Source organism: Anolis carolinensis, chromosome 6 (genome assembly GCF_035594765.1).
Source record: "Anolis carolinensis isolate JA03-04 chromosome 6, rAnoCar3.1.pri, whole genome shotgun sequence".
Classification (NCBI taxonomy): Eukaryota; Metazoa; Chordata; class Lepidosauria; order Squamata; family Dactyloidae; genus Anolis; species Anolis carolinensis.
The window spans coordinates 50,601,209-50,629,016 of NC_085846.1; the positions used below are offsets into that span (position 1 = coordinate 50,601,209).

The 27,808-nt window shown below is 40.8% G+C and overlaps 1 protein-coding gene and 2 long non-coding RNA genes across 11 annotated transcripts in view; 2 read left to right on the forward strand and 1 right to left on the reverse strand.

The window, feature by feature from the left end:
• Positions 1-4,186: 4,186 nt before the first annotated feature.
• Positions 4,187-10,628, forward strand: LOC134292574 (uncharacterized). The gene is made up of 2 exons (XR_009999815.1): positions 4,187-4,634; positions 8,250-10,628. It is a non-coding gene; the product is annotated as an uncharacterized LOC134292574 (long non-coding RNA).
• Positions 10,629-16,858: 6,230 nt separating this feature from the next.
• Positions 16,859-23,809, reverse strand: LOC103279169 (uncharacterized). Of its 2 annotated transcripts, XR_010007143.1 has the most exons (3): positions 23,293-23,809; positions 19,943-20,153; positions 16,859-17,246 (listed from the first exon to the last, which is right to left on the reverse strand). It is a non-coding gene; the product is annotated as an uncharacterized LOC103279169 (long non-coding RNA). The 2 variants fall into 2 exon arrangements; XR_010007142.1 differs by having other exon boundaries at positions 19,943-23,809.
• Positions 23,810-23,820: 11 nt separating this feature from the next.
• Positions 23,821-27,808, forward strand: part of ezh2 (enhancer of zeste 2 polycomb repressive complex 2 subunit) — a 92,912-nt gene continuing 88,924 nt past the window's right edge. For 4 of the 8 annotated variants that reach the window (XM_016994440.2, XM_062983962.1, XM_016994441.2 and 1 more), the window contains exon 1: positions 24,129-24,263. In XM_016994440.2, coding sequence (XP_016849929.1) covers positions 24,208-24,263 — 56 coding nt within the window. In that variant the 5' untranslated portion in view covers positions 24,129-24,207. Of the gene's footprint in view, positions 23,975-24,126; positions 24,264-27,808 lie in introns of those variants that run through there. The other 4 variants (XM_016994438.2, XM_016994439.2, XM_008112908.3 and 1 more) reach the window with 3 other exon arrangements.

The window sequence follows — 27,808 nt, forward strand, 5'->3', positions numbered from 1 at the left end:
TTAAAGATTCAGCAGCTTGTATTTGTCAGCCTTTGTACATGGAATGGATCTTTATCGCAGTATGTGTTAGGCTTGTTCTCACTGAGAAAGTATTCAGATAGTGAAGGAAAGGGTTTTGTAAAATTGCACTTGAGATGTCAAGTCAAAAGATCAGTTTTTGTGTGTTCTCTTCTTTCAAGCATAATTCCAGGTGTTTAAAATCAATTTAGAGTTGGCATATTTAACTTTCCTTACTTTCAGACTTACTATATTTAAGCTACATAATATCTAGTATGTGTGTGTAACACAGTGTTCCCTCACTACTTTGGGGTTCATTTTCGCGGATTCACTGTTTTGTAGTTTTTCAATAAACTCTAAAAGACAATTATAAATCATAAAAAATTACAGTTTACAGCCTAAGGAAGGGAGGAAGGAGAAGCCAAAGGGAGAGAAAAGGAGCCCAAGCGGCAACAGGAGGAGAGGGAGGCGATTTATCAACACACAATTGGTTGATAAAGACGTAAAATAGTGTATAACTACTAAAATAGTGTATAAATATTAAAATAAATATAGTGTCCCTAAGTGGATTTTCACTTATTGCGGGTGGTCCTGGAACCTAACCCCAGCAATAAGTGAGGGAACACTGTACACCAGTAACCCCACAATAGAAGCAAACAATATGTTACACTAAAAAGGTAAAGGTTTTCCCCTGACATTAAGTCTAGTTGTGTCCCACTCTGTGGATTGGTGCTCATTTCCATTTCTAAGCCAAAGAGCCAGCGTTGTCCGTAGACGCCTCCAAGGTCGTGTGGCCTGCATGACTGCATAGAGCACTGTTACCTTCCTGCCGAAGCGGTACCTATTGATCTACTCACATTTGCATGTTTTCGAACTGCTAGGTTGGCAGAAGCTGGGGCTGGGCACAGCGATAGCTCACCCTGCTCCCCGGATTCAAACTGCCGACTTTTCAGTCAGCTAGTTCAGCAGCTCATCGGTTTAACCCGCTGTGCCACCGGAGGCACCCATATATTAGAGTAAAAGCTCCAATATTGCCAATTCCAGATTGATTCATGTATCACTCAGGGCTACTTGTTTATTGGAACAATGGGTCCTAACTTCACAGCTACTCTCCTTGGTTCTGTCGCATGGGATCCTGAGATTGGTAGGATGCAGGGCCTGTAATAAAATTCCATAAGATAGATCTATGCCAGTTAAAGCATAATGCCAATTAAAGCCACCTACATGCCAATGACACCCCCCCCCCCCCGCCGGAAGACACAGGTTCGCAGTTTGATGGTCCTCTTTGACTCAGCACTGAACCTGGAGGCCCAGGTATCTGCGGTGGCCAGGGGAGCCTTTGCATGATTAAAACTTGTGTGCCAATTGCTTCTGTTCCTAGAGAAGCCGGATCTGGCCATAGTGGTACATCCCTTAGTTACATCACGTCTGTTTTATTCTACATGGGATTGCTTCTGAAGAGTGTTTGAAAACTTCAGTTGGTTCATCAAGTGCTCTGCTATGGCTGACTTCTCTGACTAAATTAGTCTGCAGTGCCTTTCATGTTCCTTGATTTGTGTTTGCGCGCTGTGTTTGATGGTCTCTATGTAGACTTGTCCACAGCTGTATGGAATATGGAAGAGGTGAACACAGCCTTTGTTGAATTTTCTTAGTGGGTCTTAGTAATTCAATTCAACTAATTCAACCAGAGAAATCAGCCATAGACTTCTCAGAGCACTTGATGAACCAGCCTAGATACAGAGTAGTCCAGCATTTCTGTGTTCTCAAATAATATGCTAACAGCCACCATGTCAGACTACACAGAGAAGACACTGAAATCCACAAGCATGTGGACAATTTCAACCGAAAGGAGGAAACCATGAAAATTAACAAAATCTGGCTACCAGTATTAAAAAAACACTAAAATCAGGACAGTAAATAAAGAACACCACGTAGAAAATGGGAATTCCAGGCAGGTAACAATCAGGGCCAGCTAACACCTCCCAACAAAGAATTCCCCCAGGGAGGATGCAGCCAGGCTTTGAAGCTGCAAGGCTATTCAATGCTAATTAAGGTGGTCAGTTGTAACATTCACACTTGACTCAAACAAAGGGTTTTTTCTCCCTCCCTGGACATTCCACAGGTATATTTAAACCTCACTTGCCTAGTTTCTAACAGACCTCACAACCTCTGAGGATGCCTGCCATAGATGTGGGTGAAACATCTGGAGAGAATGCTCTGGAACATGGCCATACAGCCCGGAAAACTCACAGCAACGTAGTGATTCTGGCCGTGAAAGCCTTCGACAACATAACAAAATTAATCTTAGATTAGCTCCCCCTTTCCATCTTTGCTACCCAATCGACAGGTTTATGTTTACCTGCACAGGCAAGGAGAAAAAAACAGCCAAAAGTAATAATAATAATAGTAATAATAATAATAATAATAATAATAATAATTCCAAGTGTAGACTTTGCAAGGAAGGAGACGAAATGATGGATCACATACTCAGCTGCTGCAAGAAGATTGCGCAGATGAATTACAAGTTGCTCAGATGATCCACTGGAACTTGTGCCTCAAATACCATCTGCCTGTGACAAAGAACTGGTGTGATCACAAGCCTGAAAACGTTACAGAAAACGAACACGCGAAACTACTCTGGGATATCCTAATTCAGACTGATAGAGTTTTGAAGCACAATACTCCTGACCACACAATCGTGTTAAAAAACAAAGCATGGATCATCAATGTTGCAATCCCAGGTGACAGAATCGATGAGAAGCAACTGGAAAAGCTTAGCGATATGAGGATTTAAAGATCAAACTGCAAAGACTCTGGCACAAGCCAGTAAAGGTGATCCTAGTGGTGATTGGCACACTGGGTGCAGTGCCTAAATAAAGACCTTGGTCAGCACTTAAAAACAATCAGCGCTGACAAAATTACCATCTGTCAGCTGCAAAAGGCCACCCTACTCAGATCTGCCCTCATTATTCGCTGATACATCACATAGTCCTAAACACTTGGGAAGTGTTCAATGTGTGATCGAATACAACAGCCAGCATAGTGATCCTATTGGCTGTGTACTAATCTTGTTGTGTATCTAATAATAATAATAATAATAATAATAATAATAATAATAATAATAATAAAAAAATGTATTACCCACCTCTCCCAAGGGCATGAGGTGGAGTACAACATCATTAAAACAAGAGTATTAGCCCTTTCCTATGCTATCCAAAGCCTATCTATCTATCTATCTATCTATCTATCTATCTATCTATCTATCTATCTATCTATCTATATGAGAGAGGCTGGAATTACACTTAAAAATGTACCTGTTCCAACTTACATACAAATTCAACTTAAGAACCTATCTTGTTCATAACTTGGGGACTGCCTGTAGTGGCCAGTGCATGATTGACATCTGCTTTTTGCCTGAAATGCCCATATGTCCATATTTCTCACCCATATTTCTAATATTACTAGATCGTAAATTGGCAACCAGCATGCATCAGCCAAATACTATTACTTCTACTGCTGCTATTAATAATAATATGGCCTATTAATAATAATAATAATAAGCCTGGAAAACTCACAACAACCCAACCTAAATATAATTGTTTGTGCCAATTACAATAAACATTTTCTAGGGAACCAATTCATTATTAGCAAACACCTCTGGGAGACTTTTTGTCTTGAAAATTGGGTATAAACACTTTAAATATATTCTTGGAAATAACATTTAGAGAATTGCTATCATGATCAGGATGAACAATGAAATTTTAATAATTTCAAGATATAGACAGAGAGCAATCTGATTGTGCTTGCAAAATATCCGCAGCAATGAGCCAAAGTCATACAGACATAAAAAGTTTTTATTTTTATTGAAGAAATGATAATACATGCTTTGTTCCTTATCGAAAAATGCTCATTTTCAGTTGGATGGTGCGGTGCACATGGTGTGATCTTTCATTGATAAAAAAAGAAACTTAAATTATAAGGTAGAGGTTGCTTATAAGTATTATATAAAAAAATAACTACTGCATGGCTTAAAAGCATTTATAATAGCCAAGAATTGACATTTTAGCAAAAGACTAGTCAAGTGAAGCAGTGGGAGTGGAGAAAGAACAAAGAAACCTGTAACTGACTGTGATCAATTAATTATAAGTACCACTGCAATCGGACCAGCCAGTTTCCTACCATTGCTCAGTTGGTATATAAAGCTACAAAATGCAAATTCTTTTAGGTTATGGTGTGTGTTTTTTTTTAATGTTATAAAATTGTGACGTTTTTTCATGAATATTATAGAACAATAGCTAGCCGTTACAAAAACAAATCCTTTTGATTTCATTTTAATTCCTGAAACAACAACGAAAACGCACTGCATTTTGGGTACATTCTATGCTAATAGGCAACAGCCAGGAGAAATAAACGCGGAACCTCTCCAACCTCGTGTAGCTGCTGGGTTTTCAGTAATTACGTCCATCAGAATCCAAAATAAAGATAGTTTTTCCCACTTAGATCACTTGTTCTTTACTACTTTTCACTCTTAAACCCATTCTCACTTCCCACCTTGGATTCTAACTGATGAGCCCATCACTGAGCCAAGATATGGAAAATTACAAACTACTCCAATGTCTTCGTTATTTATTTTAAAGGTATGTAAATAGTCTGTAATCCTCATTTTGGTTTTCTTAATGTTCAGCTGGAAATCTGCCTTTTGCATTTTCTTCCTTGACTTTCTGATTTATTTATTTACCATTTTTATAACCCCCCCTTTTTTTTCACACATGACAACATTCAATGCCGCATCAAACACACAACCATAAACATGCCATATTAAATTATAAATACTGTATAGTTAAAACATATAAACAGTTAAAACATGCAGGTACAATAAAACAGATAAAAAACAGATTAAAAACATGCAAGTGGGGTTTATATATCTGTGGAATGACCAGAGTGGGAGAAAGAACTCTTGTCCATTTGAGTCAAGTGTGAATGTTGCAGTTGGCCACCTTGATTAGCACTGAATAGCCTGGCAGCTTCCTGCCTGGGGGAATTTTTTTTGAGAGGAGATGTTAGCTGTCCCTGATTGTTTCATGTCTGGAATTTCCCTGTCTTCTGAGTGTTGTTCTCTATTTGCTGTCCTGATTTTAGTGTTTTTAAATACTGGTAGCCAGATTTTGGTCGTTTTCATGGTTTCCTCCTTTCTGTTGAAATTGTCCACATGCTTGTGGATTTCAATATCTTCTCTGTGTCGTCTGACATGGTGGTTGTTAGAGTGGTCCAGCATTTCTGTGTTCTCAAATGATATGTTGTGTCCAGGTTGGTTCATCAAGTGTTTTGCTATGGCCGACTTCTCTGGTTGAGTTAGTCTGCAGTGCCTTTCATGTTCCCTGATTTGTGTTTGGGCCAGCTAACACCTGCCCCAGGCAGGAGGAAGCCAGGCTTTGAAACTGCAAGACTATGCAATGCTAATTTATATATATATACACACATATATATACACACACACACATATATATACAATAATTTATAAATATGTAATATATTGTATATACCTATAATATTGATAATAATATTATAATGTAATACAATATTATACTAATAATACAATATAATAATATTAATTATATATTATATATTAAATGTAATATTACTAATAATATTACCATATAACAATATAGTACAATATAGTAATTTAATGCTTTTATTGTGCTATGATAATAATATATTGTAAGTACATTTGATTTGTAAGCCGCTCCGAGTCCCCTTCGGGGTGAGAAGAGTGGGATATAAATGTATTAAATAAATAAATAATATAATATAAATAATAATCAGGGTGGCCAAATGCAACATCCACACTTGCCTCAATCAGACAAGAGTTATTTCTCTCACCCTAGACCGTCCACAAGATGTATAAACCTCACTAGCCTAGATAAGCGAAGGTTGGATAAGCAAGACTCTACTGTACATTATTTGGTTACATCCCGTTTTGATTAGTGCAACAGCACTCATTGCAGGAAGCAGCCAGGCTTTGACATTGCAAGGCTATTCAATGCTAATTAAGGTGATCAATGGCAACATTCACACTTGTCCCAGACAAGAATTATTTCTCCCACCCTGGACATTCCAGATATATAAACCCCACTTTCCTAGTTTGCAATACACCTCACAACCTCAGAGGATGCCTGCCATAGATGTGGGTGAAACGTCAGGAGAGAATGCTTCTGGAACATGGCCATACAGCCCGGAAAATCCACAGTAAGAGGGATAGTCTTAACCGATCTGGACAAATATACAGTTGTAAAGTATCACATTTCACAATGTGATAGAGTCTCACTTATCCAACGTTCTGGATTATCCAACACATTTTTTGTAGTCAATGTTTTCAATGCATTGTGATATTTTGGTGCTAAATTGATAAATACGGTAATTACTACATAGCATTAATGTGTAAGGAACTACTTTTTCTGTCAAATTTGTTGTATAACATGATGTTTTGGTGCTTAATTTGTAAAATCATAACCTATTTTGATGTTTAATAGGCTTTTCTTTAATCTCTCCTTATTATCCAACATATTCGCTTATCCAACATTCTGCCATGACAGCTTCGCCTGGGAAGAATCAAGGCTTTCTGCATCACAGGAGCTCCTTTTGCTTAAACAGACATATGCTCCACAATCATATGATATCAAATAGGCAAAACTTGTACTTACAATATACTTGTTTGACTTAGCTTGGTTTATACTGTACTTGTTTGACTTGTTTGATGTCTAGCTTTGGTTTCAAGCAAAAGTGGCAGGAAAACCAAATGTGTGCAGGAAAAGTGATTTAAAATAAAAAGGAGACCAGTCAAGGTTAGCAGTGGGGTGGAACTTAGAAAGGTTAGTGAAACTAACTGTAATAATTTCTGTGGTAACCCACTACTTTCGGACCAGCCAGAAGGAAAATTTGCTCAGCTTGTATATATAGCTTGCAAACTGAGTTTTTTTCATGTTAGGGTGACTAATTTGTAGCAAGCGAATTAAGAGTAGTATTGGTCAGGATGATTTCCACAGTGTGTCAGAAACTAAACTTATTGTCTGGATTAGATCTCATTTACTGGTAAAAGTCAAGAAACGTAAAGGTATTTGTATTTTAGAAACTTGCATGATGGGAAATGTAGGCGAGTTACTGAGCAGCAGTTTCTCTTCATTTTTATGTATTGAAATATTTCTATAGATAATGCAACAAAGACAACTGCATGCCAAATTAAATAAATAGTAAATTATGGCAATGTAAAACATATATTCTTGATGGGACATCTAATTTTTAGCATTTTCTCATCACAAACGTTGCCTATCAGAATTTGGATGTTTCTATCTCCACTCTCATGACACCATATAGTTACTGATGTCAATAAACAGTAGATGGCAGTAATGTACAAAGAAAATCCAATGCTTTCCCATTATGGCTTGTTATACAGATTGTGTTGCACAGATATAGCCAGAAATTTCTGCTTCAACAGGGAGACCTCAGACTATTTATGGTTAGGCATGGGAGATAACTGTATTTTCCTGGTTTAAGCTCATGAAAGCCTTTTTTCCATGGAGGAATGGTCCCAGGAATCATGGGTGGCAGTAGGGATATAGTGATTGATTGGCAACAGTGACAAGTGCTTTTGTTCATTCGCTCACCCTGTCAGATGTTTCTCGCTGCCCTGTGTTTAGCAATGTGCAAGGGGCCCTAGATACCCAAGCCACAATCTCAAGCCCTGAAACACCTACCCTGGCCCATTTCTATTTATTTATTTATTTGTTTGTTTGTTTGTTTGCTGTATTTACACACCGCTTTTCTCACTGGTGGGACTTGAAGGGGTTTACAACATATTAATGGCAAAATTCAATGCCAAACATACATGTGAAAAACCATGTATCTATTCCCCTGCTTTTCTCTGTATCCTCTCCTGCCAGATGCACCCACTCTTAACTACCATTTCCACTATCCTCCAAGGTGCCCTAACCGTATTGTCAAGGCTTGATTCACCTTATAATAATAATAATAATAATAATAATAATAATAATAATAATAATAATAATAATTTTATTTTTATACCCCGCCCCATCTCCCCGAGGGGACTCGGGGCGGCTTACATGGGGCCAAGCCCAGGCAACAAGCAATATAAAACTCAACAATAAAAACAAATCATAAACAAATAAAATCACATATACCAATAAACAATTCTTGTCCCACTACTTTTCTCTTCTCCATATCCTCTTGTCATACAGCCTCATCACACTACATGGGAGCTGCAGTGGTGCAAACCCTTGTGCCAGCTGGACTGCTGACTTGAAGGTTGCCAGTTCGAATCAACTAGACGAGGTAAGCTCCCGTCTGTCAGCTCTAGCTTGCGAGGACACGAGAGAAGCCTCCCAGCAGGATGGTAACACATCCAGGCATTCCCTGGGCAACGTCTCTGCAGACAGCCAATTCTCACACCAGAAGCGACTTGCAAAATGTTCTCAAGTCGCTTCTGACACAATTTTAAAAAATCACACTAGAGCATGGATCCAATTTAAATCTGGTTTCTGCCTCCTGAAGAATTCTGGGGTTTGTAGTGAGGCCCAGAACCTGTCTGGCTGAGCAGTTTAAAGGCCCCTCTCTAGACTACAAGCCCCAGGTTTCTGCAGGAGGTTCTGCAGGAGGCAGAAACTGGATTTAAAGTGGATCCATGGTCTAGTGTGATGAGGTCCCAGGTTTAGTGCGGGCATGGATAAACCTAGGCCCGCAGGTTCCTTGGGCTCTGGCCTCTGGCCCCAGCCACATGTCAATCACACTTGGCTGCGCAGAATTCTCCTGAGAGTGCTGCGTCGCTACTTGTCAAGCCCTCCTCTTCGCGGAGGATATCTATTGATCTACTCACATTTGCATGTTTTCAAACTGCTAGGCTGACAGAAGCTAGGGCTAACAGCAGGAGCTTACCCCGCTCCCCAGATTCAATGCACCAACTTTTCAATCAGCAAGTTCAGCAGCTCAGTGGTTTAACCTGCTGTGTGATTCTATAAATACACTCAAATTGTTAGTATGCAAATTGGCTTCTGTCTTTAATAGTGAAATTACATGTATACCAAAGACTGGTTTTAAAATGAATTTCTTTATGATTTATTATCAGTAAACGGTTGATTTGTATACCTAGTTTACATACCTTTCTCTTTCTGAATGTTTTAGATTTATAGTGCAATTTTTAATATATTTTTATTTTATTGATACATCCATTTATTTAACAAACATTTGCCATGAAGGTCTTATCTCAGTATACATTGTTCCAAAAGTCACTTTATCTCAATTGACGCTTTATATATTCCTTGGATGTGTATTATTAGTTTCCCATGCCCTCCCCACCACTTCCCCGCTCTTTCCTGGAACAGCGATTCCAAATGATATCATTTCATAGATTTATCAGTGTGGAAAGCCTGGTTTAAAATCCTATCATCTCCATCTGTTTTGTCGGTTAGAATAGACCATTTCCTATAACAGTCTTGTTTTGTATAATTATTTTTCCTTTGATTAATAAAATCATTATGTATTCCGAGAGATAAGACCAAGTTTCCAAATCCTATCGTATATTGTCTCTTCATCCTCGGGCTATCGTAGCCTGTAATGCGGCTATCATATTTTTTAGGATTTCTGTCCATTTATTGTTATCTTCCTTTGCATCTATAGTGAGAGACGTAAACCTAGCTTTATCCCACTTTAATTTTTGCCCTATTATTTCCTTCATTGCATTTCTGATTTGACTATAATAGTTCTGAATTTTTCTGAAATCCCACCACATATGAGAAAATGAGCTTATCCCTCTACGATTATGCCAACCCTTGTTGGAAATATTTCCCATTATATGTGCTAATTTAAGGGGGATTCTATACCATTTTAAGATTATTTTCTGTTGGGTTTCTTATATCCTAATTATGTTTAATTTTCTGAACATTTTTGATCCAAGACTGGATTAATTTCTCACTAACTTTTTTTCTTGTTTCCAACTCTATAAGGGTGGTTTTTGTATTGTAAGATAAGGTGATTAATTCCTTATACATTAACCCAATAACTCCTTTCTCTTTTTCTACTTTCCTTATAATTATTCTGTCTAAAGGGGCATCTGCTACCTCTCGTCTTTTTATGGCCTGAGCTCTACTGGACAGGCCTAACCACTATTGTCTATCTTCATCTTTTATCTTGTCCCAGTTTTTTATTTCTCTCTTGGGTTCCTAGTTTACATACCTAACACAGATCCACTGAAATCCCAGAGAAAGAAACAAAAAGGGTACATTGGGATGAAGATCCACAGCCTCCAATTTTTTTTTATCCAATAGATGTATCTGGCCAAGTAGGAGTTGGAATGAATGCTAGTGCTGAGGCGGAAGAGGGGGAAAGTCCTGACATAGCATAGCAGAAAAGGATTAGGTTCCTTCTCCCTTAATTTCATGACTCCAGTTGAAATTGGGAACCCTATGGTTGCCTTGGAAAAAACACAAAAATGCTAGATCTGATTGTGTTCCCCTCAGTTCATGCAATTATCCTTTATATATAACTGTGTTGTCTTCTTAACTTAGAAGTACCCTGTACAATTTGTATTTTGACTCAATAAATTTAGTTTAAACCAAAAGTAACAGAATGCCTGAGTGTCTAATATCTACTCAATTGCTCTTCCAGACCTTCCAAAGGTTTGTGGATTGCTTATTTTCAAGTTTTTATGTGGATTTAGTTTGAAACTTACATAGGGACATTTTTATATTTCTATTCATTATTTGCTAGTGTGTTAAAAAAGAAAATGGTGAGTTTCAGTCAATTTTAGGTACTAGTAACAAAATGATTGCTCCTTTTAGATGCACTGACTCACCCATGAGTCAGAACTGATAATCACGTAGCAAACAGGGTTTCATGTTACAGGAAAAAAAACTGTTTCATATTTGATATTTCCTTGAGAGGCACAATACCACTGATATGAATGAGTAACTGGATGTGAGAAATAGCTTTGTTCTGAAAAAATAATTATTTTGAACTACATTTTAATCCAAAGTTGTATTATAAACAGGAATCCTTGATGGTGATTTCTAAGTAGGATATCTGACAAATCACAAATCATGCAGTTTTAATAAATGTTTCATTATTTTGCATGACAACATATCTCACATGGCTGTTCAAGTTCACTCATGAGCCAATTCTCCATAACCTGCATTAAAAAAATACAGTAGAGTTTCACTTATCCAACATCCGCTTATCCAACGTTCTGGATTATCCAACGCATTTTTGTAGTCAATGTTTTCAATACATCGTGATATTTTGGTGCTAAATTTGTAAATACAGTAATTGCTATGTAGCATTCCTGCATATTGAACTACTTTTTCTGTCAAATTTGTTGTATAACATGACGTTTTGGTGCTTAATTTGTAAAATCATTTGATGTTTAATAGGCTTCTCCTTAATCTCTCCTTATTATCCAACATATTCGCTTATCCAACATTCTGCCGGCCCGTTTATGTTGGATAAGTGAGACTCTAGTGTAGTAAGACCTCTTAAGCAGGTCCATGTCAGCTACAGCTTGGAAGACATTTTTGTGGTGGTTGTTCATACATCATCATAGGCAATCACTCATGGCCAAATCTTCTAAGGTTAGAGTCTTGGCGGTGGTTCCATAGGTGACTTTGGAGACCTAGTCTGGATTCACGTGATTTCACCCAATGAGGACATAGCTTTCCAGATGGAAGGTGGTCATGATAAGGGTTTGTTTGGTGTGCTTTCCTCTTGGCACATTTCTCCCTTTCTCCCTCTATTTGTGCCCCTTCAAAATCCATACCACCATTGGTAATAGCTGACCTCCAGTTAGAACACTTGAGTGCCTGGGCTTCCTAGTTAAGAACTAAAGGAAGAGGAGAGTCTGCTAAGGTGAGAGTTCTAAAGGCTCGATTAAATTGGACTCCTCAATGCCAAGACTTTTGTAAACTTGAAACAAATGTTTACTCAGCAACCAATGCTAGTACCTAGACCCGGAACAGCCCTTTGTGATCCAGTATGATGCTTTGGGTGTTGCATATGGAGCTATACTGTTTCAAAAAAACATCAGAAGGGGTCTTAAAACCATGTGATTTTTTGTCCAAGAAGTTTTCAAATACTGAAAGGAGGTAGCCAATGTATGAGAGAGAGGCATTTACAGTAAAAGGGGCACTGAAAAAATGGAGGCATTTTTAGAGGGGGCAAAACACCCCTTCCAGGTGTGGACAGACCATAAGAACTTAAAATCGTTACAGACCCCCCCGAAAATGAATGCAAAGCAGTTGTGATGGGCCCAATTTTGTTTAGCAGGTTTAACTTTACGTTAATTTTTTTCCCAGGGAAAAGTAATTGTATGGCAGACACTCTCTCACGTACGCCTCAGCATAACAGTTGACCACAAGAGGACATTGGGACACTTTTCACAAAAAAGCAATCAGAGCTAGTAGTTGAAACACGGTCCCAGACAGCCCCTCTAGGGAATCCAGCCAGCGCTCCCTCAGAGTGGAAAGAGGCTTTCCAAGCTCAGTATAGTTCTGACCCCTGGTTGCAAGATCATGCAACTGCAATCACAGAGAAAGGGGGCTTGTGGTACTACAAGAAGTTATACGTCCTGGGAAAATTGAGGGGGCAAGTTTTCAACCAAGCACACGATCACAAAACTGTTGGACATTTTGGAGTTTAAAAGACCCTACAAATACTGAACAAGCAGTTTTGGTGGCCTGGCATGAGAAGAGATGTAAAGGACTATGTAGTAGAATGTGTGGTGTGTGCCAAATCCAAGCAGTCCATGGGGAAGCCTATGGGACTTTTACAGAAAGTGGCTGACCCATGTAAACCTTGGAGACAAATTGCAATGGATTTTGTAGTTGAACTACCCCTCAGCAAAGGATATACTATGATATGGACTATGATAGATTTATTCTCTAAGCAAGCTCACTTCGTGCCATTAAAGCAGCTCCCAGCTGCACAGCAGTTAACTAATCTGCTGCTATTGCACATTTATAGATTATATGGGGCCCCAGAATGGATAATTTCAGATAGAGGGCCACAATTCACTGCTAACTATTGGAAGGCTTTCCTACATCTATTGGGTACTAAACAAGCTCTAAGCTCTAGCCTACCATCCCATGACAGATGGAGCCACAGAGAGAGTTCAAAAGACTTTGCAACAGTTTCTAAGGGTTTTATATTAATTATCAGCAAGATGACTGGGTGTCATTACTGCCTTTTTGTGAATTTGCTTACAATAATTCAGTACACTTATATACGGGAGTCTCTCCTTTCAAGGCAGTATCAGGACAAGATGCCATGCCAGTTCCCGAATTGGGGCAAGGGGAGCTAAATCCTACTACATCAATGGATTGGAGTTTTAAAATTTCAGAGAATTGGCCAGAAATACGACGAGCTCTATGTGAGGCTCAAGAATCATATAAAAAGTATGCAAACAAAAAAGGGAAACTCAATTGAAGTTTAACATTGGAGATCTAGTGTATCTGTCAACAAAATTCTTGAAATCTTTTCAGCCCTCGAAAAAGCTGGGCCCCAAATTTGTAGGGCCTTACTCTATTGTGTAAAGAAGTTGACAGGTATGCTGCCTATACGCCACGCCAGTTAGCAACCTGGCTGCCGCCTGTTTGACTAATTGGAGCTTCCGAACAATCTTCAAAGGCAGCCCCACGTAGAGTGCATTGCAGCAGTCTATTCAGGATATAACAAGACCACAGTGGCCAAGTCCAGCTTCCCAAGATACGGGCGCAACTGGTGCACAAGTTTTAACTGTGCAAAGGCTCCCCTAGCCACCGCCGAGACCTGGGGCTCTAGGCTCAACGATGAATCACCCCCAAGCTGCGAACCTTCAGGGGGAATGTAACTCCATCCAGCACTAGCTGTAACCCTATACCCTGTTTGGCCTTACGACTGACCAGGAGGGGCTGTATCTTATCTGGATTCAATTTCAATTTGTTCGCTCTCATCCAGTCCGACACTGCTGCCAAGCACCGATTCAGGATCTGGATAGCCTCCTTAGTGACAGATGGAAAGGAGTGACAGAGTTGAACATCATCTGCGTACAGGTGTTACCATACTCCAAAACTCCTGATGATCTCTCCCAGCGGCTTCATGAAACAACATGGGGGACAGTACTGGCCCCTGCAGGACCTCACAAACCAATGGTTGCAGGGCCAAGCAGATGTCCCCCATTAATACCTTCTGGGAACGACCCTCCAGGAATGAGTGGAGCCACTGCAAAACAGTACCTCCAAGCCCCATTCCTGTGAGGCATCCCAGAAGGATACCATGGCCGACAGTATCAAAGACTGCTGAGAGGTCCAGCAGAACCAACAGGGACACACTCCCCCTGTCTAGTTCCCGGTGTAGATCATCTACTAAGGCGACCAAGGCTGTCTCGGTTCCATTTCCCGGCCTAATAACAGCAGCAACAAAAACAACAACAACTGTATTCATTCATATCCTCCCTTCTAACAATAATGGGATTCAAGGTTGCTAACTGCATATTAGAGCAATACAAATTAAAAATAATACAAAGTCAATAAAAGTATAAGATTAAAAACAAACAAACACCAAGTTAAAAGCAGTATAAAAGTTAAAATATTAAAATGTACTAAAATTAACTACACAAACCCTTAAAATTTAATACTAGCACTTTATAGCATTAAAAACTCAACCTTCATTAGTATGCAAATGTTTTGACCATCCACCAGGAGAGAATCCTGGTCTCTCTAACCAGGGAGTTTCAGAGTCTGGGAGCACCCACCAAGAAGGCCCTTCCCCTTATTCCCACTAACCAAGCCTGAGAAGGTTCTGGGACAGATGATCTAATAGGTCCATGCACAAAAACATGATCCTTCAAATAACGTAGACCTATGTCATATAGGGTTTTATAGATCAAAACCAGTACTTTGCTGAAACCTGAGAATATCTAACACAGGTTGAATCCCTATTTTCAGATCTGCCTTTGACTGGCCAGGAACACCTCTGCCAGGACCAGGACTGGTTTGAAGCTTTCATCCAGTCCTTTATAGCTGGCAGGTATCAGTTTAGCACGGAACAGTTTTCTTGGAATGAGGCAAAAAGGAGTAATAGAACTGGATATCATCAGCATACTTGTGCCAGCTGGCCCCAAAACAATCTCTTCCGGCGTTTTCATGAATAGGTTAAATAGCCTGGGGAAAAGGACTGAACCCTATGAATACCTTGTGAGTGCCGGTTAACTGAGAGTCTACTGTATCTTTAAAGTGTACATCCAATTGCTAAGATATTTAATGAGAATCTACCTATGTGAATATGCTTAGAACTGTAGTCCTGGCTATAATTTTAGATAGTTTAGCAATAGGGACACTTTGGCAATGATGCAAAGGTTGGTTTTGGATTGGGGAAACCAAATTAAAATAATTTACTCATGCAGGATGAGTGAGAAGATCAAATATACAACCTTATGAAAGCTGCCCTTAGCCGAATAGTTCAGAAATATTATATATAATGATTTATCTCACCATCTCTAGAGGTGATGAGAGGACCACACAAATGCATGGCGTGTTGAAGAGATGCCTTAGTCATTCACTCATGCATAAAAATGATCACAGAAACACATAATAGCACAGTAGCTTATTTACATAATTAGCCCCTGATTCATTCACTCCATTGACTTAGTCATGTGCACTTGCTGGGCTTGATTCTGAGCTCTCAAGAGAAACTGGGAGTAATGCCAGACCAATCAAGTTACAAATGTGCAAAGATTCATGAGTAACCTCTTGTTTCCAAACATTAAGATATCAAAAATAAATATATAAAATATAATGGAGCTATTTTTAAAAAGTGGGCTTAAGTAGTGTGTAGGCATATACAGCACATGGTAGCTCTTATTTCCAACACAAAATATATCAGGGGAGAGCAATAACTTCCAATTTCATTCCTTCTTTAAAGTCAGATTCAAGAAAATGGCTCAATGGCACCATGAATTCATTTCTCTCTCCACCTCTAGGGCAGTTTTGCGAAATGAAACAAATTACTATTTTCTAAAATGACAAATGAATGTTTACCAATGTAAATGCAGCACTTAAAAAACAGCATACACATGTGGGAAGAAACATAATTGGTGAATAAATAATTATTCAAATGAATGAATCCGTAAAATCTACTGCAAGGATTACACAGATTGAAATGGTTTTGTAAAACTAACTGCCTTAAAACTACTTTAAGGCTGTCATCGAGATGGTGGCTGAAGTCAAACGAACAACAACGTGTTAAAAGTCTATGGTTGGTGGATCAATCAATTAAAAAAATTAAAATGCCTAAAACTCAAAATGATGAACTATTGTCAATATTATATTCAAACTGGTTTGTATGGAGAATACATAAAAGATCACTATTTTGGCCAACTCCCCAAGTAAATGTTAGTAAGATAAACAGGGCACCTTTTGGATATAAGACTGCATGGATAGCAAATCGAATAATAGAGATGGCAATATTCAAAACTCAATGGGATAGCATTGTAGTCTCTCAATTCACTCTTGGACCTTTGAGAGGGCCATCCTTGAGCATAGGAACTTCAAAAACAAATTCTGGTGGGGAACAAAAGAAAAAAATATCAAGAGGACCAGCCATGTCTCATGGGGTGCGAACACAAAAGGCTTTTGTCTCACTAATCAGCTCATCTTTATAGGGATGTTTTCATGGCAGATAGTTTCAGTTTAACCTCATATTAAAATTATGAGCATCTGTGCTGTGACAGAGATCTATGATTTCTAAAATTCAGTTCATGGGCATAAAAGTGAGTTATTGTTTTATTTTGGATTCTGGAAGAAGAGAAATTATGAGATCTATGAAATCCATGCTCTACAGCCTTTTATTTCTGATACCACAGTGGCACAAAAATCCAGACACAGAATAATTCAGTTATGGAGACAGATGATGGATTTGCTGGTGGTTTCAGGTGTAATCTTTGTAAAATCACGAAATCAGTCAAACAAGCACTTTGGTCTGTCAAAATACTTCTCCCATTGCCAATGACAGCAATGCTGCTGCTAGAGTCTCTGGTGTCAGATACACTTTTACTGGGGAGTCAGGCTTAATGTGCCAAACAGCTACTGACCAGCAGCAATAGTGGAGAGTTACACTTCTGGAGAATCACTCAGAGACAACAGCAGTGGAACCATAGCTAATACTTGTTATTACTGCACAGATGATAAAGGTATGCTGCTACTGAAGACTTTTACCTAGAAAAGAATGAGAACATTCAAAATAAAACAAGACATAATGCCAGAAGATTAGATTTCCAGGTCAGAAGGCACTCAACAAGTGACTGGGGTATAGCAGAAAATACATGTGTGGTGTTGTGGCTATTGGTGCAAATGGACTCAAGACAGAAGCTGAGATAGTAAGATGCTGACATGCTAAGGGGTTAAAGGAAAGCCTGAAGCTGCAGAAAATATTTCATAGGAACATGGAATATGTGAGACATGAATCAGGGGAGCTAGACATAGTAAAAGAAGAAATAGAACATACAAATACTCTATTTACTGCGGTCCTTGGCATGAACAAGCTAAAGTGGCCAGGAATGGGACATTTTAAGTCAGATAACAACAGTGTTTTAACCAGTAAATGAGGAGGCATTAATACTGAAGAGAGATGTAGCAAAAGCAGTCAAGGAATCAATCATATTGTATTTCATTCATTCTAAGACATTATTAATTGTAAGCCACTCACTAATTTCAAGCTTTGAGTCTAACAAAAAATAATCTTTTAAGATTTTTTTTTTAGAATTTCTCAACAGAGATCTGGCTAGATGTGCCATGGGTTGAGGAGAGTGATCAAGAGGCCGTGTGAAGCAGTTTTTATTCTGGCTTCTTGCCATATGCCTGTCCTCACCCCACCTAAACTCTTTTGTCTCTTTGGTCTCAGCCAAACTGTTTGATACTCCTTGTTCTGGCCAGCCCCTCAAAAGCTTCCCTGCGTGATTTGCTGCTGCCCCACCCGAGTGATTTGCTTTTTAAACCCTTAAGAAGGGGTTTCTTCTATGCCACCTTGGAAGCACCTCCTCCTCCATATTTAACTGATACAATTGGAGGAACAGGCGCTATGGCAGCCTAATTAGAGGGAAGCAAAGTCAGTGGACAGCAAGAAGCAGACATCATGACTGGAGGCTGTAGTGGTGATGAGCAGCATCTGCAGCAACCTAGAGATAAGAAGCTGCCAGAAATATTAAAAATTGACTAGGTATTTTTAATTACAAAATGTGAGTCACCCTGAAAGGGTTTAATAAGCTAGCATTGCACCGAGGAGAGTGAGTGGGCCGAAGCCTGTTACAATGGGCCAAAGCTAGTGTCGTCCTGAGGAGTGAGAATGCCTCATAAAGGCAGCCTAGTGTGATGAAGCCTCAGGTTGAAGGCCTCGTCTGTGAAGTGTTATGGAAATCTTGCTATTGTAAATAGTTCAACCATATTATTTTGCTATAAAGAAATGCCTCCAAAGAAAGAGATAAAATTTGTCCATGTGTTTTTGATAATTTTTTTATCACTTTTGGCTACTGGTGCTGGGTCACACTGCTGCTAATAAGTTACTCTGCTATACATTTATGGGAAGGGTCTTTTGTTAATAAGCCCACTCACCCATTAAAAGCAATTCCCAAAAGTCCTCTCCGACCCATGACAAAACAGGCTCTGGTATACAGAGACCCTTAGGGAAATGAAATGGAAAGGACTAGAGCACAGATGGTGGAAAATTCGACTTATGCAACATAGAGCGCACCTTTGCTCCTTTAATTCTGCAATTAAAGGCAGCAATACAGTAGAGTCTCACTTATCCAACACTCGCTTATCCAACGTTCTGGATTATCCAACGCATTTTTGTAGTCAAGGTTTTCAATATATCGTGATATTTTGGTGCTAAATTCGTAAATACAGTAATTACAACATAACATTACTGCATATTGAACTACTTTTTCTGTCAAATTTGTTGTATAACATGATGTTTGGGTGCTTAATTTGTAAAATCATAATCTAATTTGATTTTAAATAGGCTTTTCCTTAATCCCTCCTTATTATCCAACATATTCGCTTATCCAACGTTCAGCTGGCCCGTTTATGTTGGATAAGTGAGACTCTACTGTACTTGCATTGAAGAAAGCTTTCTCTCTATATGCATTACGTCTGTGGATTCATGTCCAATTGAGCTCTTCAGTGGAGAAAGGCTCAACCCAGGTCCCCTCCCCTCCAAACCTATTGTTAGAACCTTCAGTAGCTCACTGTGATGCTTTTAACAGCCATTTTGCAAATAAAATCTCTCACATAAGAGCCGACTTAGATGCCGTCATTGGAGTAGAAAACAACAATGTGGTGACCAGCAACTCTGTGAGTGAAATTACACTGGATCAATTTCAATTGGTGAGTACTGTTGGACAAGCTGCTGGGGCAAGTAAGGAAGACAATCTGCTTTCTTGATCTCTGTTCTTCTTGGCTGGTCGTCCAGGGAGGAGATGCAATTAAATCTCAAATACAACCAATTATTATTCCTCAGAGAGGAATTTTCTATCCTGTTTAAAAGCAGTGATTAGACTACTGCTAAAGAAGCCCTCCCTGGATCCTCTGCACCTTAATAATTACAGACCAGCGTCTAATCTCCCTTTTTTGGGCAAGGTTTGAGAAAGCAGTTGCCCTCCAACTCCAGGCAGTCTTGGATGACACACACTTCCTTGACCCATTCACTTCAAACTGACTTCAGAGCAGGGTACTGAGTTGAAACTATGGTTGCCTTAGTGAATGTTCTCTGTCTCAACATCGACAAGGGGTTTGTGTTCCTGTTGGTACTTCTAGATCTCTCAGAAGTGTTTGATACCATCAACCATGGTATCCTTCTGGAACTCCTGGAGGGGCTGGAAATCAGAGGCACTGTGCTGCAGTGGTTCCAGACGTACCTTTCAGGCAGGTTCCAGATGGTGGTGATTGAGGATAGCTGCTCCTAAAAAAAGTATTGGTATCCCACAAGATGCCTCTTTAATACTGGGAAAAATCAACTGTAGGCATGGGGTGGGGTATTATCAGTATGCTGGTGACACCCAAATATATTTCTCCGTGCCTTCAAAAACACTTTCAGCCAAGGATAGCATGTTTCCTCTGAATGAATTCCTGGAGGAGGTAATGGACAGGATGAGAAAAAACAAATTGAAACTGAATCCAAACAAAACAAAGGTGCTTGTCATAAAGGGTCCTAATCTGGGGGTGGAGCCATGTCAACTAGTTTTGGATAGGGTTACATTCCCCCTGAAAGACGGTGTGGAAATGAAAATGCTGAGATGGACACTTGGCCTGACACTTCTTGTCCATGTGCCAAATGATGACATCCGTCAAAGACTAGGAATAGCAAGAAAATGTAGGAAGCAAGACTAAGGTAGTACGGCCATGTCATGAGAAGAGAACCAACATCTCTAGTGTAAACAGTACTGCATTTGGAGATTGCAGGATGACGACCATGTGGGCAGTCAAAGAAAGGATGGACACCAGCACATGTGTGCTGCCAACATGAGACCTGAAGATGTCCAAAACAAAGCCCTGTGGAAATGACAGGTTCTGTGTCATTTATATGTGAATGACGCTCAACTCTTATCACTTCTTTTCACCAACGGCTAAAGGAAGATGCTGAGGACCTAAACTGGTGTCTATCGGCTGTCATGGATTGGATTGGATAAGGGCTTACAAGTTGAAGCTTAATCCATACAAGACGGAGGTACTCCTGGTCTCCCATATGACAGACCCAGGAATAGTGACACCACTTGTGCTGGATGTGGTCACTCTCCCTGAAATCACAGGTTTGCTGCTTGGAGGTAGTTCTGGACTCTGCCCTAAACCTGGAAGCCCAGGTGGCAGAAATAACCAAGCCTTTGCTCAGTTAAATAACTGAGCCTTTGCTCAGTTAAAACTGATAAGTCAGTTACAACCATTCATAAGAAATCAGCGCCTGCAGCCAAGAAGGGGTTGAAGAAGGCAGTGACCAAGACCCAGAAGAAGGGGGACAAGAAGCGCAGAAAGAGCCGCAAGGAGAGCTACTCCATCTAAGAAAGTCAGACTTGGCCACGGTAGTACAGTAGAGTCTCACTTATCCAACATAAATGGGCTGGCAGAATGTAGGATAAGCAAAAATGTTGAACAGTAAGGAGGGATTAAGGAAAAGACTATTGAATGTCAAATTATGTTATGATTTTACAAATTAAGCACCAAAACATCATGTTTTACAACAAGTCTGTCACTAGTTTGGGAGTGTGACTGCACTTGTGTTGTTGTTGGGCGTGTTGGCCTGCTGTGCGTTGCTGCCTAGAAAAACAGCTGTGGATCTGGGCGGGAAGCAGACTGCACTGGATAATACAGAATGTTGGATAAGCGAAGGTTGGATAAGCAAGTCTCTACTGTACATTATTTGGTTACATCCCGTTTTGATTAGTGCAACAGCACTCAGTGCAGGAAGCAGCCAGGCTTTGACATTGCAAGGCTATTCAATGAGACAGGGCTTTCTCAGTGGTGGCTCCTTGGCTGTGGAACTCCCTCCCTAGTGACATCCAGCAGGATCCATCCCTTTTGAGTTTTAGAAAGAAAGTGAAGACCTGGCTATGCAAGTAAGCGTTCAAAGAATAAGTTTCGTTGGCTTCGACTTGGTCTGGACTAAGGTTTATGTACAAGGTTTTGTGGATGAATGGCTCAAGTATTTTGTATTATTTTAAATCTGTTTTTAATTGCTTATGTTTTATTTTTTTGTATTGTTATATATTGGCATCGAATTCTGCCAGTTTTGTAAGCCGCCCCGAGTCCCTTCGGGTAAGAAGGGCGGGATAGAAATGATGGAAATAAATAAATAAGGTGGTCAATGGCAACATTCACACTTGCCTCAGACAGACAAGAGTTCTTTCTCCCATTCTGGACATTCCAGATATATAAACCCCACTTTCCTAGTTTCCAAAAGACCTCAAAACCTCTGAGGATGCCTGCCATAGATGTGAGCAAAAGGTCAGGAGAGAATGCTTCTGGAACATGGCCATACAGCTCGGAAGACTGACAGCAACCCAGCTTTTGGGACTCTTGGCTATCTTGGAAATAACTTTGATTCTCTTTTTAAGCTTTGCTTATCATATACTCTTTTCTTAATAAACTTTTACTTATTGGATTGTTCAAACAGTGTGTGGTTTGTGGTGAATAAGGTGTCTCAGGACTCGAGTGCAACATTAAGTCACTCGGGGGAGATAAAGCAGGGTATACATCAGTGATGGCTAACCTATGACACGCATGTCAGCAGTGACACGTCTAGCAATTTTTGCTGACACGCTGCTGCATGCAGATTGATTGGATGACTCTGTCTTTTGTGGCCAAATTTGGTGTGATTTCAACAAGTGGTTTTGTTGTTTACTCCATAGGAATTATGCACATTACATCATTCTATTATTATTGTATATTATCCTATTATTACTATTACATTATTCATTATTCGTGACTACATTGAAACTAGAATAGAGAAATCAGCATGGAAACTGCAAGAGGTACCACAGATTGTTGTACATGGAAATAATGGTAGTAAATTGTTATGATTTATTAAATACAGTTATATATTACAATTATATATTTTTGTTATTTAAACTATACATATTACGAAATTATGGTTTTTTTTCTCGAAGTGACACACCACCCAAGTCATGCTAGGTTTTTTGGTGAATTTTGACACACCAAGCGCAAAAGGTTGCCCATCATTGGTATACATAAATATAATAATACAGTAGAGTCCCACTTATCCAACATAAACGGGCCAGCTGAACGTTGGATAAGTGAATATGTTGGATAATAAGGAGGGATTAAGGAAAAGCCTATTTAAAATCAAATTAGATTATGATTTTACAAATTAAGCACCCAAACATCATGTTATACAACAAATTTGACAGAAAAAGTAGTTCAAAACGCAGTAATGTTATGTTGTAATTACTGTATTTACGAATTTAGCACCAAAATATCACGATATATTGAAAACCTTGACTACAAAAATGCGTTGGATAATCCAGAACGTTGGATAAGCGAGTGTTGGATAAGTGAGACTCTACTGTAATAATGTGCAGAACGCCATGAGGTTTGATTGATGAGCGCTCAGTGAAAAACTAAACATTAAGGGGAAGAAAGAATGAATGAATCCGCACGCCACACATTCTAGGTCGTTCTTTGGGAGTCGGATTCAAGATGGTTCGGTACCACCACAACAATGGTGGCTCCTAACAACAGCAGCAGAGAGACACACCTAAACTAAACCAGACCGGACTGTTTGTGGAGACGCGGCTCCTGAAGGAGAAGAGGCGTCCCTTCCCCACCCAGCAACAGGCGGCGGCGGAGGGGCCGGGTGCAGAGCCCCGCCTGAGGGGCGGCTAGACTCCCCCTCCCCCCGCGCGCAAAGGCAGCCACGGCTGTTAGAACCGTTAACGGCTGCCCGCCCAACCTCCTTGAACCGGGCCAGAGGCGGGCCAGCCACTTCCCTTTTTTTGCCTTTTTTTGACGCACAGCCGAGGGGAGCTTCTCACACTCAGTCCCAGTCCCAGGAAACAGCGCCCAGCGAAGAGAACACATTTGAAAAGAGGAACAGAGGTAACTCCCGCCTTCTTCTAAACAGCGCGAGAACAAAGAACTTCCCCCTCTTTCCCGCCCTGCATGTGGGGCGCGCGCGCAAGCTACCCAGGATTGGTTGCGATCCGGCCCCGGGGGGCGGGGAGAGCGCGGCTCGTCCAATCCGGACGACGGCAGCTTCTCTCCAATGAGAGCCGGGGCCATTTGGCCGCCGCCGGGTTTGGCGCTCTGTTGTCCGGAGCTGAAGAAGAGGAGGAGGAGGAGGAAGAGGAAAGAAGAAGAAGGGAGAAGTGAGAAGTGAGCGAGGCGGCGTGACGGGCGGAGAGAAGAGAGAGGGACGCCGCGGGGCCGGCAAGGAGCGGGTAAGCGCGCGCGAGAGAGCGAGCGAGCCGGACAGAGAAAGGGAGACAGGCAGACACACCCGCTTCGAGTTCTTTGTCGTGCTTGGGAGGGGGGAGGGGCGCCTACAAGTGCGAGGGGGCGTGGCTTCCTGTGAAGGACAGGTGGGGCGGGGCCTGCCTGTGCGCCTCAATGGGGATAGAATGGGAAAGGGAAGCGAAGCTCTCCAGGAAGTGTGAACGAAGAGCCCGGGAAAATGAACTTGCTGAGGGGAAAACAGGTGGAAATGACTGAAGTCCTACTCGTGAGCAGGTGAGAGCGTCCCATTGGGAGTGAGTGAGTCTCATTGGTATTACAGTAGAGTCTCACTTATCCAACATAAACGGGCCGGCAGAACGTTGGATAAGCGAATATGTTGGATAATAAGGAGGGATTAAGGAAAAGCCTATTAAACATCAAATTAGGTTATGCTTTTACAAATTAAGCACCAAAACATCATGTTATACCACAAATTTGACAGAAAAAGTAGTTCAATACACAGTAATGCTATATAGAAATTATTGTATTTACAAACTTGGCACCAAAATATCACAATGTATTGAAAACATTGACTATAAAAAAGCGTTGGATAATCCAGAACGTTGGATAAGTGAGACTCCACTAACTTACTTAGGCGATCCCTCATTGTCTGAATATGATACATAGGTGGCTGTAGACAAGCCCGTAGCCAAGGGAGCGGTTTAGGGGTTCAAACCCCCCACCACGAAAATTTTCAGGTCAAATCCCTTCCCCCTGATTTATTCATGAATTTTAACTGGTTAATCAAATCCCTCTGCCAAGTCTATGAGAAGCAAACATTAGAGTCCCTCCAGAACTACAAGCACGACCTCAACCAATTTTTGATTATTTACCTACCTTTCTACCAATTTACATTGCTACAGTAGCAATAGCTGACATCGTTGGAGCGACCAAAATGTAGCCAGCAGGTAACAGGATGGTGATTTGACCTGGATTGCAGGCAAAAACTGGAAACTGAGGTGTCCACCACTGCTTCATCTAATCCAGTGGTTCTCAGCCTGTGGGTCCCCCAGGTGTTTGGCCTACAACTCCCAGAAATCCCAGCCAGTTTACCAACTGTCAGGATTTCTGGGAGTTGAAGGCCAAAACATCTGGGGACCCACAGGTTGAGAACCACTGATCTAATCCAAGCCCTTCCAAAGAAACCATGGAATGGGAGCAAAGACAAGAAGTTTGTCTTGTTAGACCTTGGATTTTATATGAACAAGAATGTTTCTGATGAGCAAGTGAAAGCTCCCTTAGTACAAAATCCACAGACTCCATTGCCATGATATGTATTTCCTGTGGATAAGAAGGGGCATCTAAGATCAGAACAACTTGTGCTTGGTTGAAAATGTCTTGCTAATTCACAGTGGAAAATGTCTCGATGTAACCTGTCATAATGATAAAGGTAATAAGAAAATAAAAGAAAACAGAAAGAAACTTCTGCCAATTGTGGAAACTATTTTCCTTTGTGGCCAAAAAGAACTGGTTTTAAAAGGGAGAAACCTTTGCATAATGATGGTAATTTCAGGGCCTTATTGATCAGGAGACACTTATCTGAAAAGTCATCTGTGGGGGGGGGGGGGAGGGGGGAATTTTCAACCCCTCTCGAATTTTATCTCTGGTTATGGGCCTGGCTGTAGAGCCCTGACCCACATGTTCTTCCACAGAGAGGAGATTGGTTTCCAGGTGGAAGGTGGTCCCAACAAGGGTTGGCTTGGCATGTTTTTCCCTTTCGCCCTCCATTCGTACCTCTTCGAATTCCATAGTACTACTGGTCACGGTTGATGAGCGCTCAAGGGCCGGTGCTTCCCAGTTTTCGGTGTCTATGCCACAGTTTTAAAGGTTGCTTTAAGCCCATGTTTGTATCTCTCTTCCTGTCTACCAACATTCTGTTTTCCGTTCTTGAGTTGGGAGTACAGTAACTGCTTTGGGAGATGGTGATCGAGCATTCAAACAATGTGGCCAGTCCAGTGGAGTTGATGATGGAGGAACATCGCTTCAATGCAGGTGGTCTTTGCGTCTTTCAGCATGCCAACATTTGTCCGCCTGTCTTCCTAAGAGATTTGCAGGATTTTTCGAAGGCAACGCTGATGGAATTGCTCCAGGAATTAAGTGACGTCTGTAGACTGCCCACGTTTCGCAGGCATATAGCAGGGTTGGGTGGACAATGGCTTTATAAACAAGCACCTTGGTATCTCTACGGATGTCCCCATCCTCAAACACTCGTTTCATTTGGAAAAATGCTGCACTTGCAGAGCTCGGGCGGTGTTGTATTTCAGTGTCAATGTTGACTTTTGTGGAGAAGTGGCTGCCAAGGTAGCAGAAATAGTCGACATTTTCTAATGTTACACCATTAAGCTGTATTTCTGGCCTTGCAGAGGGATTGGCTGGTGCCTGCTGGAAGAGCACTTTGGTTTTCTCAATGGCCGAGCTTCTCATATGCTTCTGCGAAGGTGTTTAGAGTGGCTTGTAGGTCTTCTTCTAAATACACACTGACTACAGTGTCATCTGCATATTGGAGTTCTGTAACAGATGTTGTGGTGTTGGAGGAAAATTCTGAGAGTGCCTTGGACTGATCCAATCAGTCCATACTCCAGGAAATAATGCCCAGCTGCTAACTGGAGGGAAGGATATTAGAAGAAAAGATGAAGTATTTTGGCCACATCATAAGAAGACAGGAAAGCTGGGGGAAATGGAAGGAAAAAGGAAGAGAGGCTGACCAAGGGCAAGATGGATGGACGGTATCCTTGAAGTGACTGGCTTGACCTTGAAGGAGCTGGAGGTGGCGGCAGCCGACAGGAAGCTCAGCCATGGGCTGGTCCATGCTGTCATGCAGAGTTGGAAGCGACTGAACGAATTAACAACAACAACAACAGATGTTGTTGTGACCTTGGTTTTGGCTTTCAGTCTGCTGAGATTAAATAACTTACCATCTGTCCGACTGATGATTTCCAATCCAGTGGGAAGCTTCCCATCAACAAGATGAAGTATCATAGCGATGAAGATGAAAAATAAGGTTGGGACAATAACACATCCTTGTTTGACACCTGATTCCACCGTAAATGGGTCACTTTGGGAGCAATTGCTGTCCAAAACTGTTGCCATCATGTCATTGTGGAGGAGCCATAGGATGTTCACAAATTTTTCAGGGCACCCAATTTTTTTGGAGGATGGTCCAGAGAGCACTGAGATTCACTGTGTTGAATGCCTTTGCAAGGTCAATGAATGCCATGTACATTTGTTCCCTGCATTTTTCTTGGGGCTGTCGTACAGTGAGGATAATTTCCACTGTTCCTCTGGAGGGGTGGAAGCCATTCTGGGAGGGTGTCTTCTAAGACAGGTAGAAGGCAGTGTGCAAGGATTCTTGCAAGGATTTTCCCAGCTGAGGTTAGAAGGGAGATACCTCGATAGTTTCCACAGTCTGTTCTATCTCCTTTTTTGAAAAGGGTGATGATGAAAAATCCTTTAAGTCTGCTGCGATTTTCTTGGTCACCACATTTTTTCAATGAGCTGGTGGAGGTCAGCTTAGGTCCACCCTCTTTAAAGATATTAACAGGAATTCCATCAGGTCTGCTGACCGTTATTTTTTTGTTGGCTGATGGCATTGCTGACTTTTTCCAAACTAGGCAGTGCTGCAAGCTCATCCCTGGTTTGTTGTTGCGCAGTTTGTGATAGGGCCTCTTCGGCCACATTGGTGCTGCGATTCAGGAGGTTTTGGTAGTGCTTTTTTCAATGTAATGCAATTGATCTTTTGTCTTTCAGAAGCTTGGTTCCATCTGATGAGCGTAGAGGGT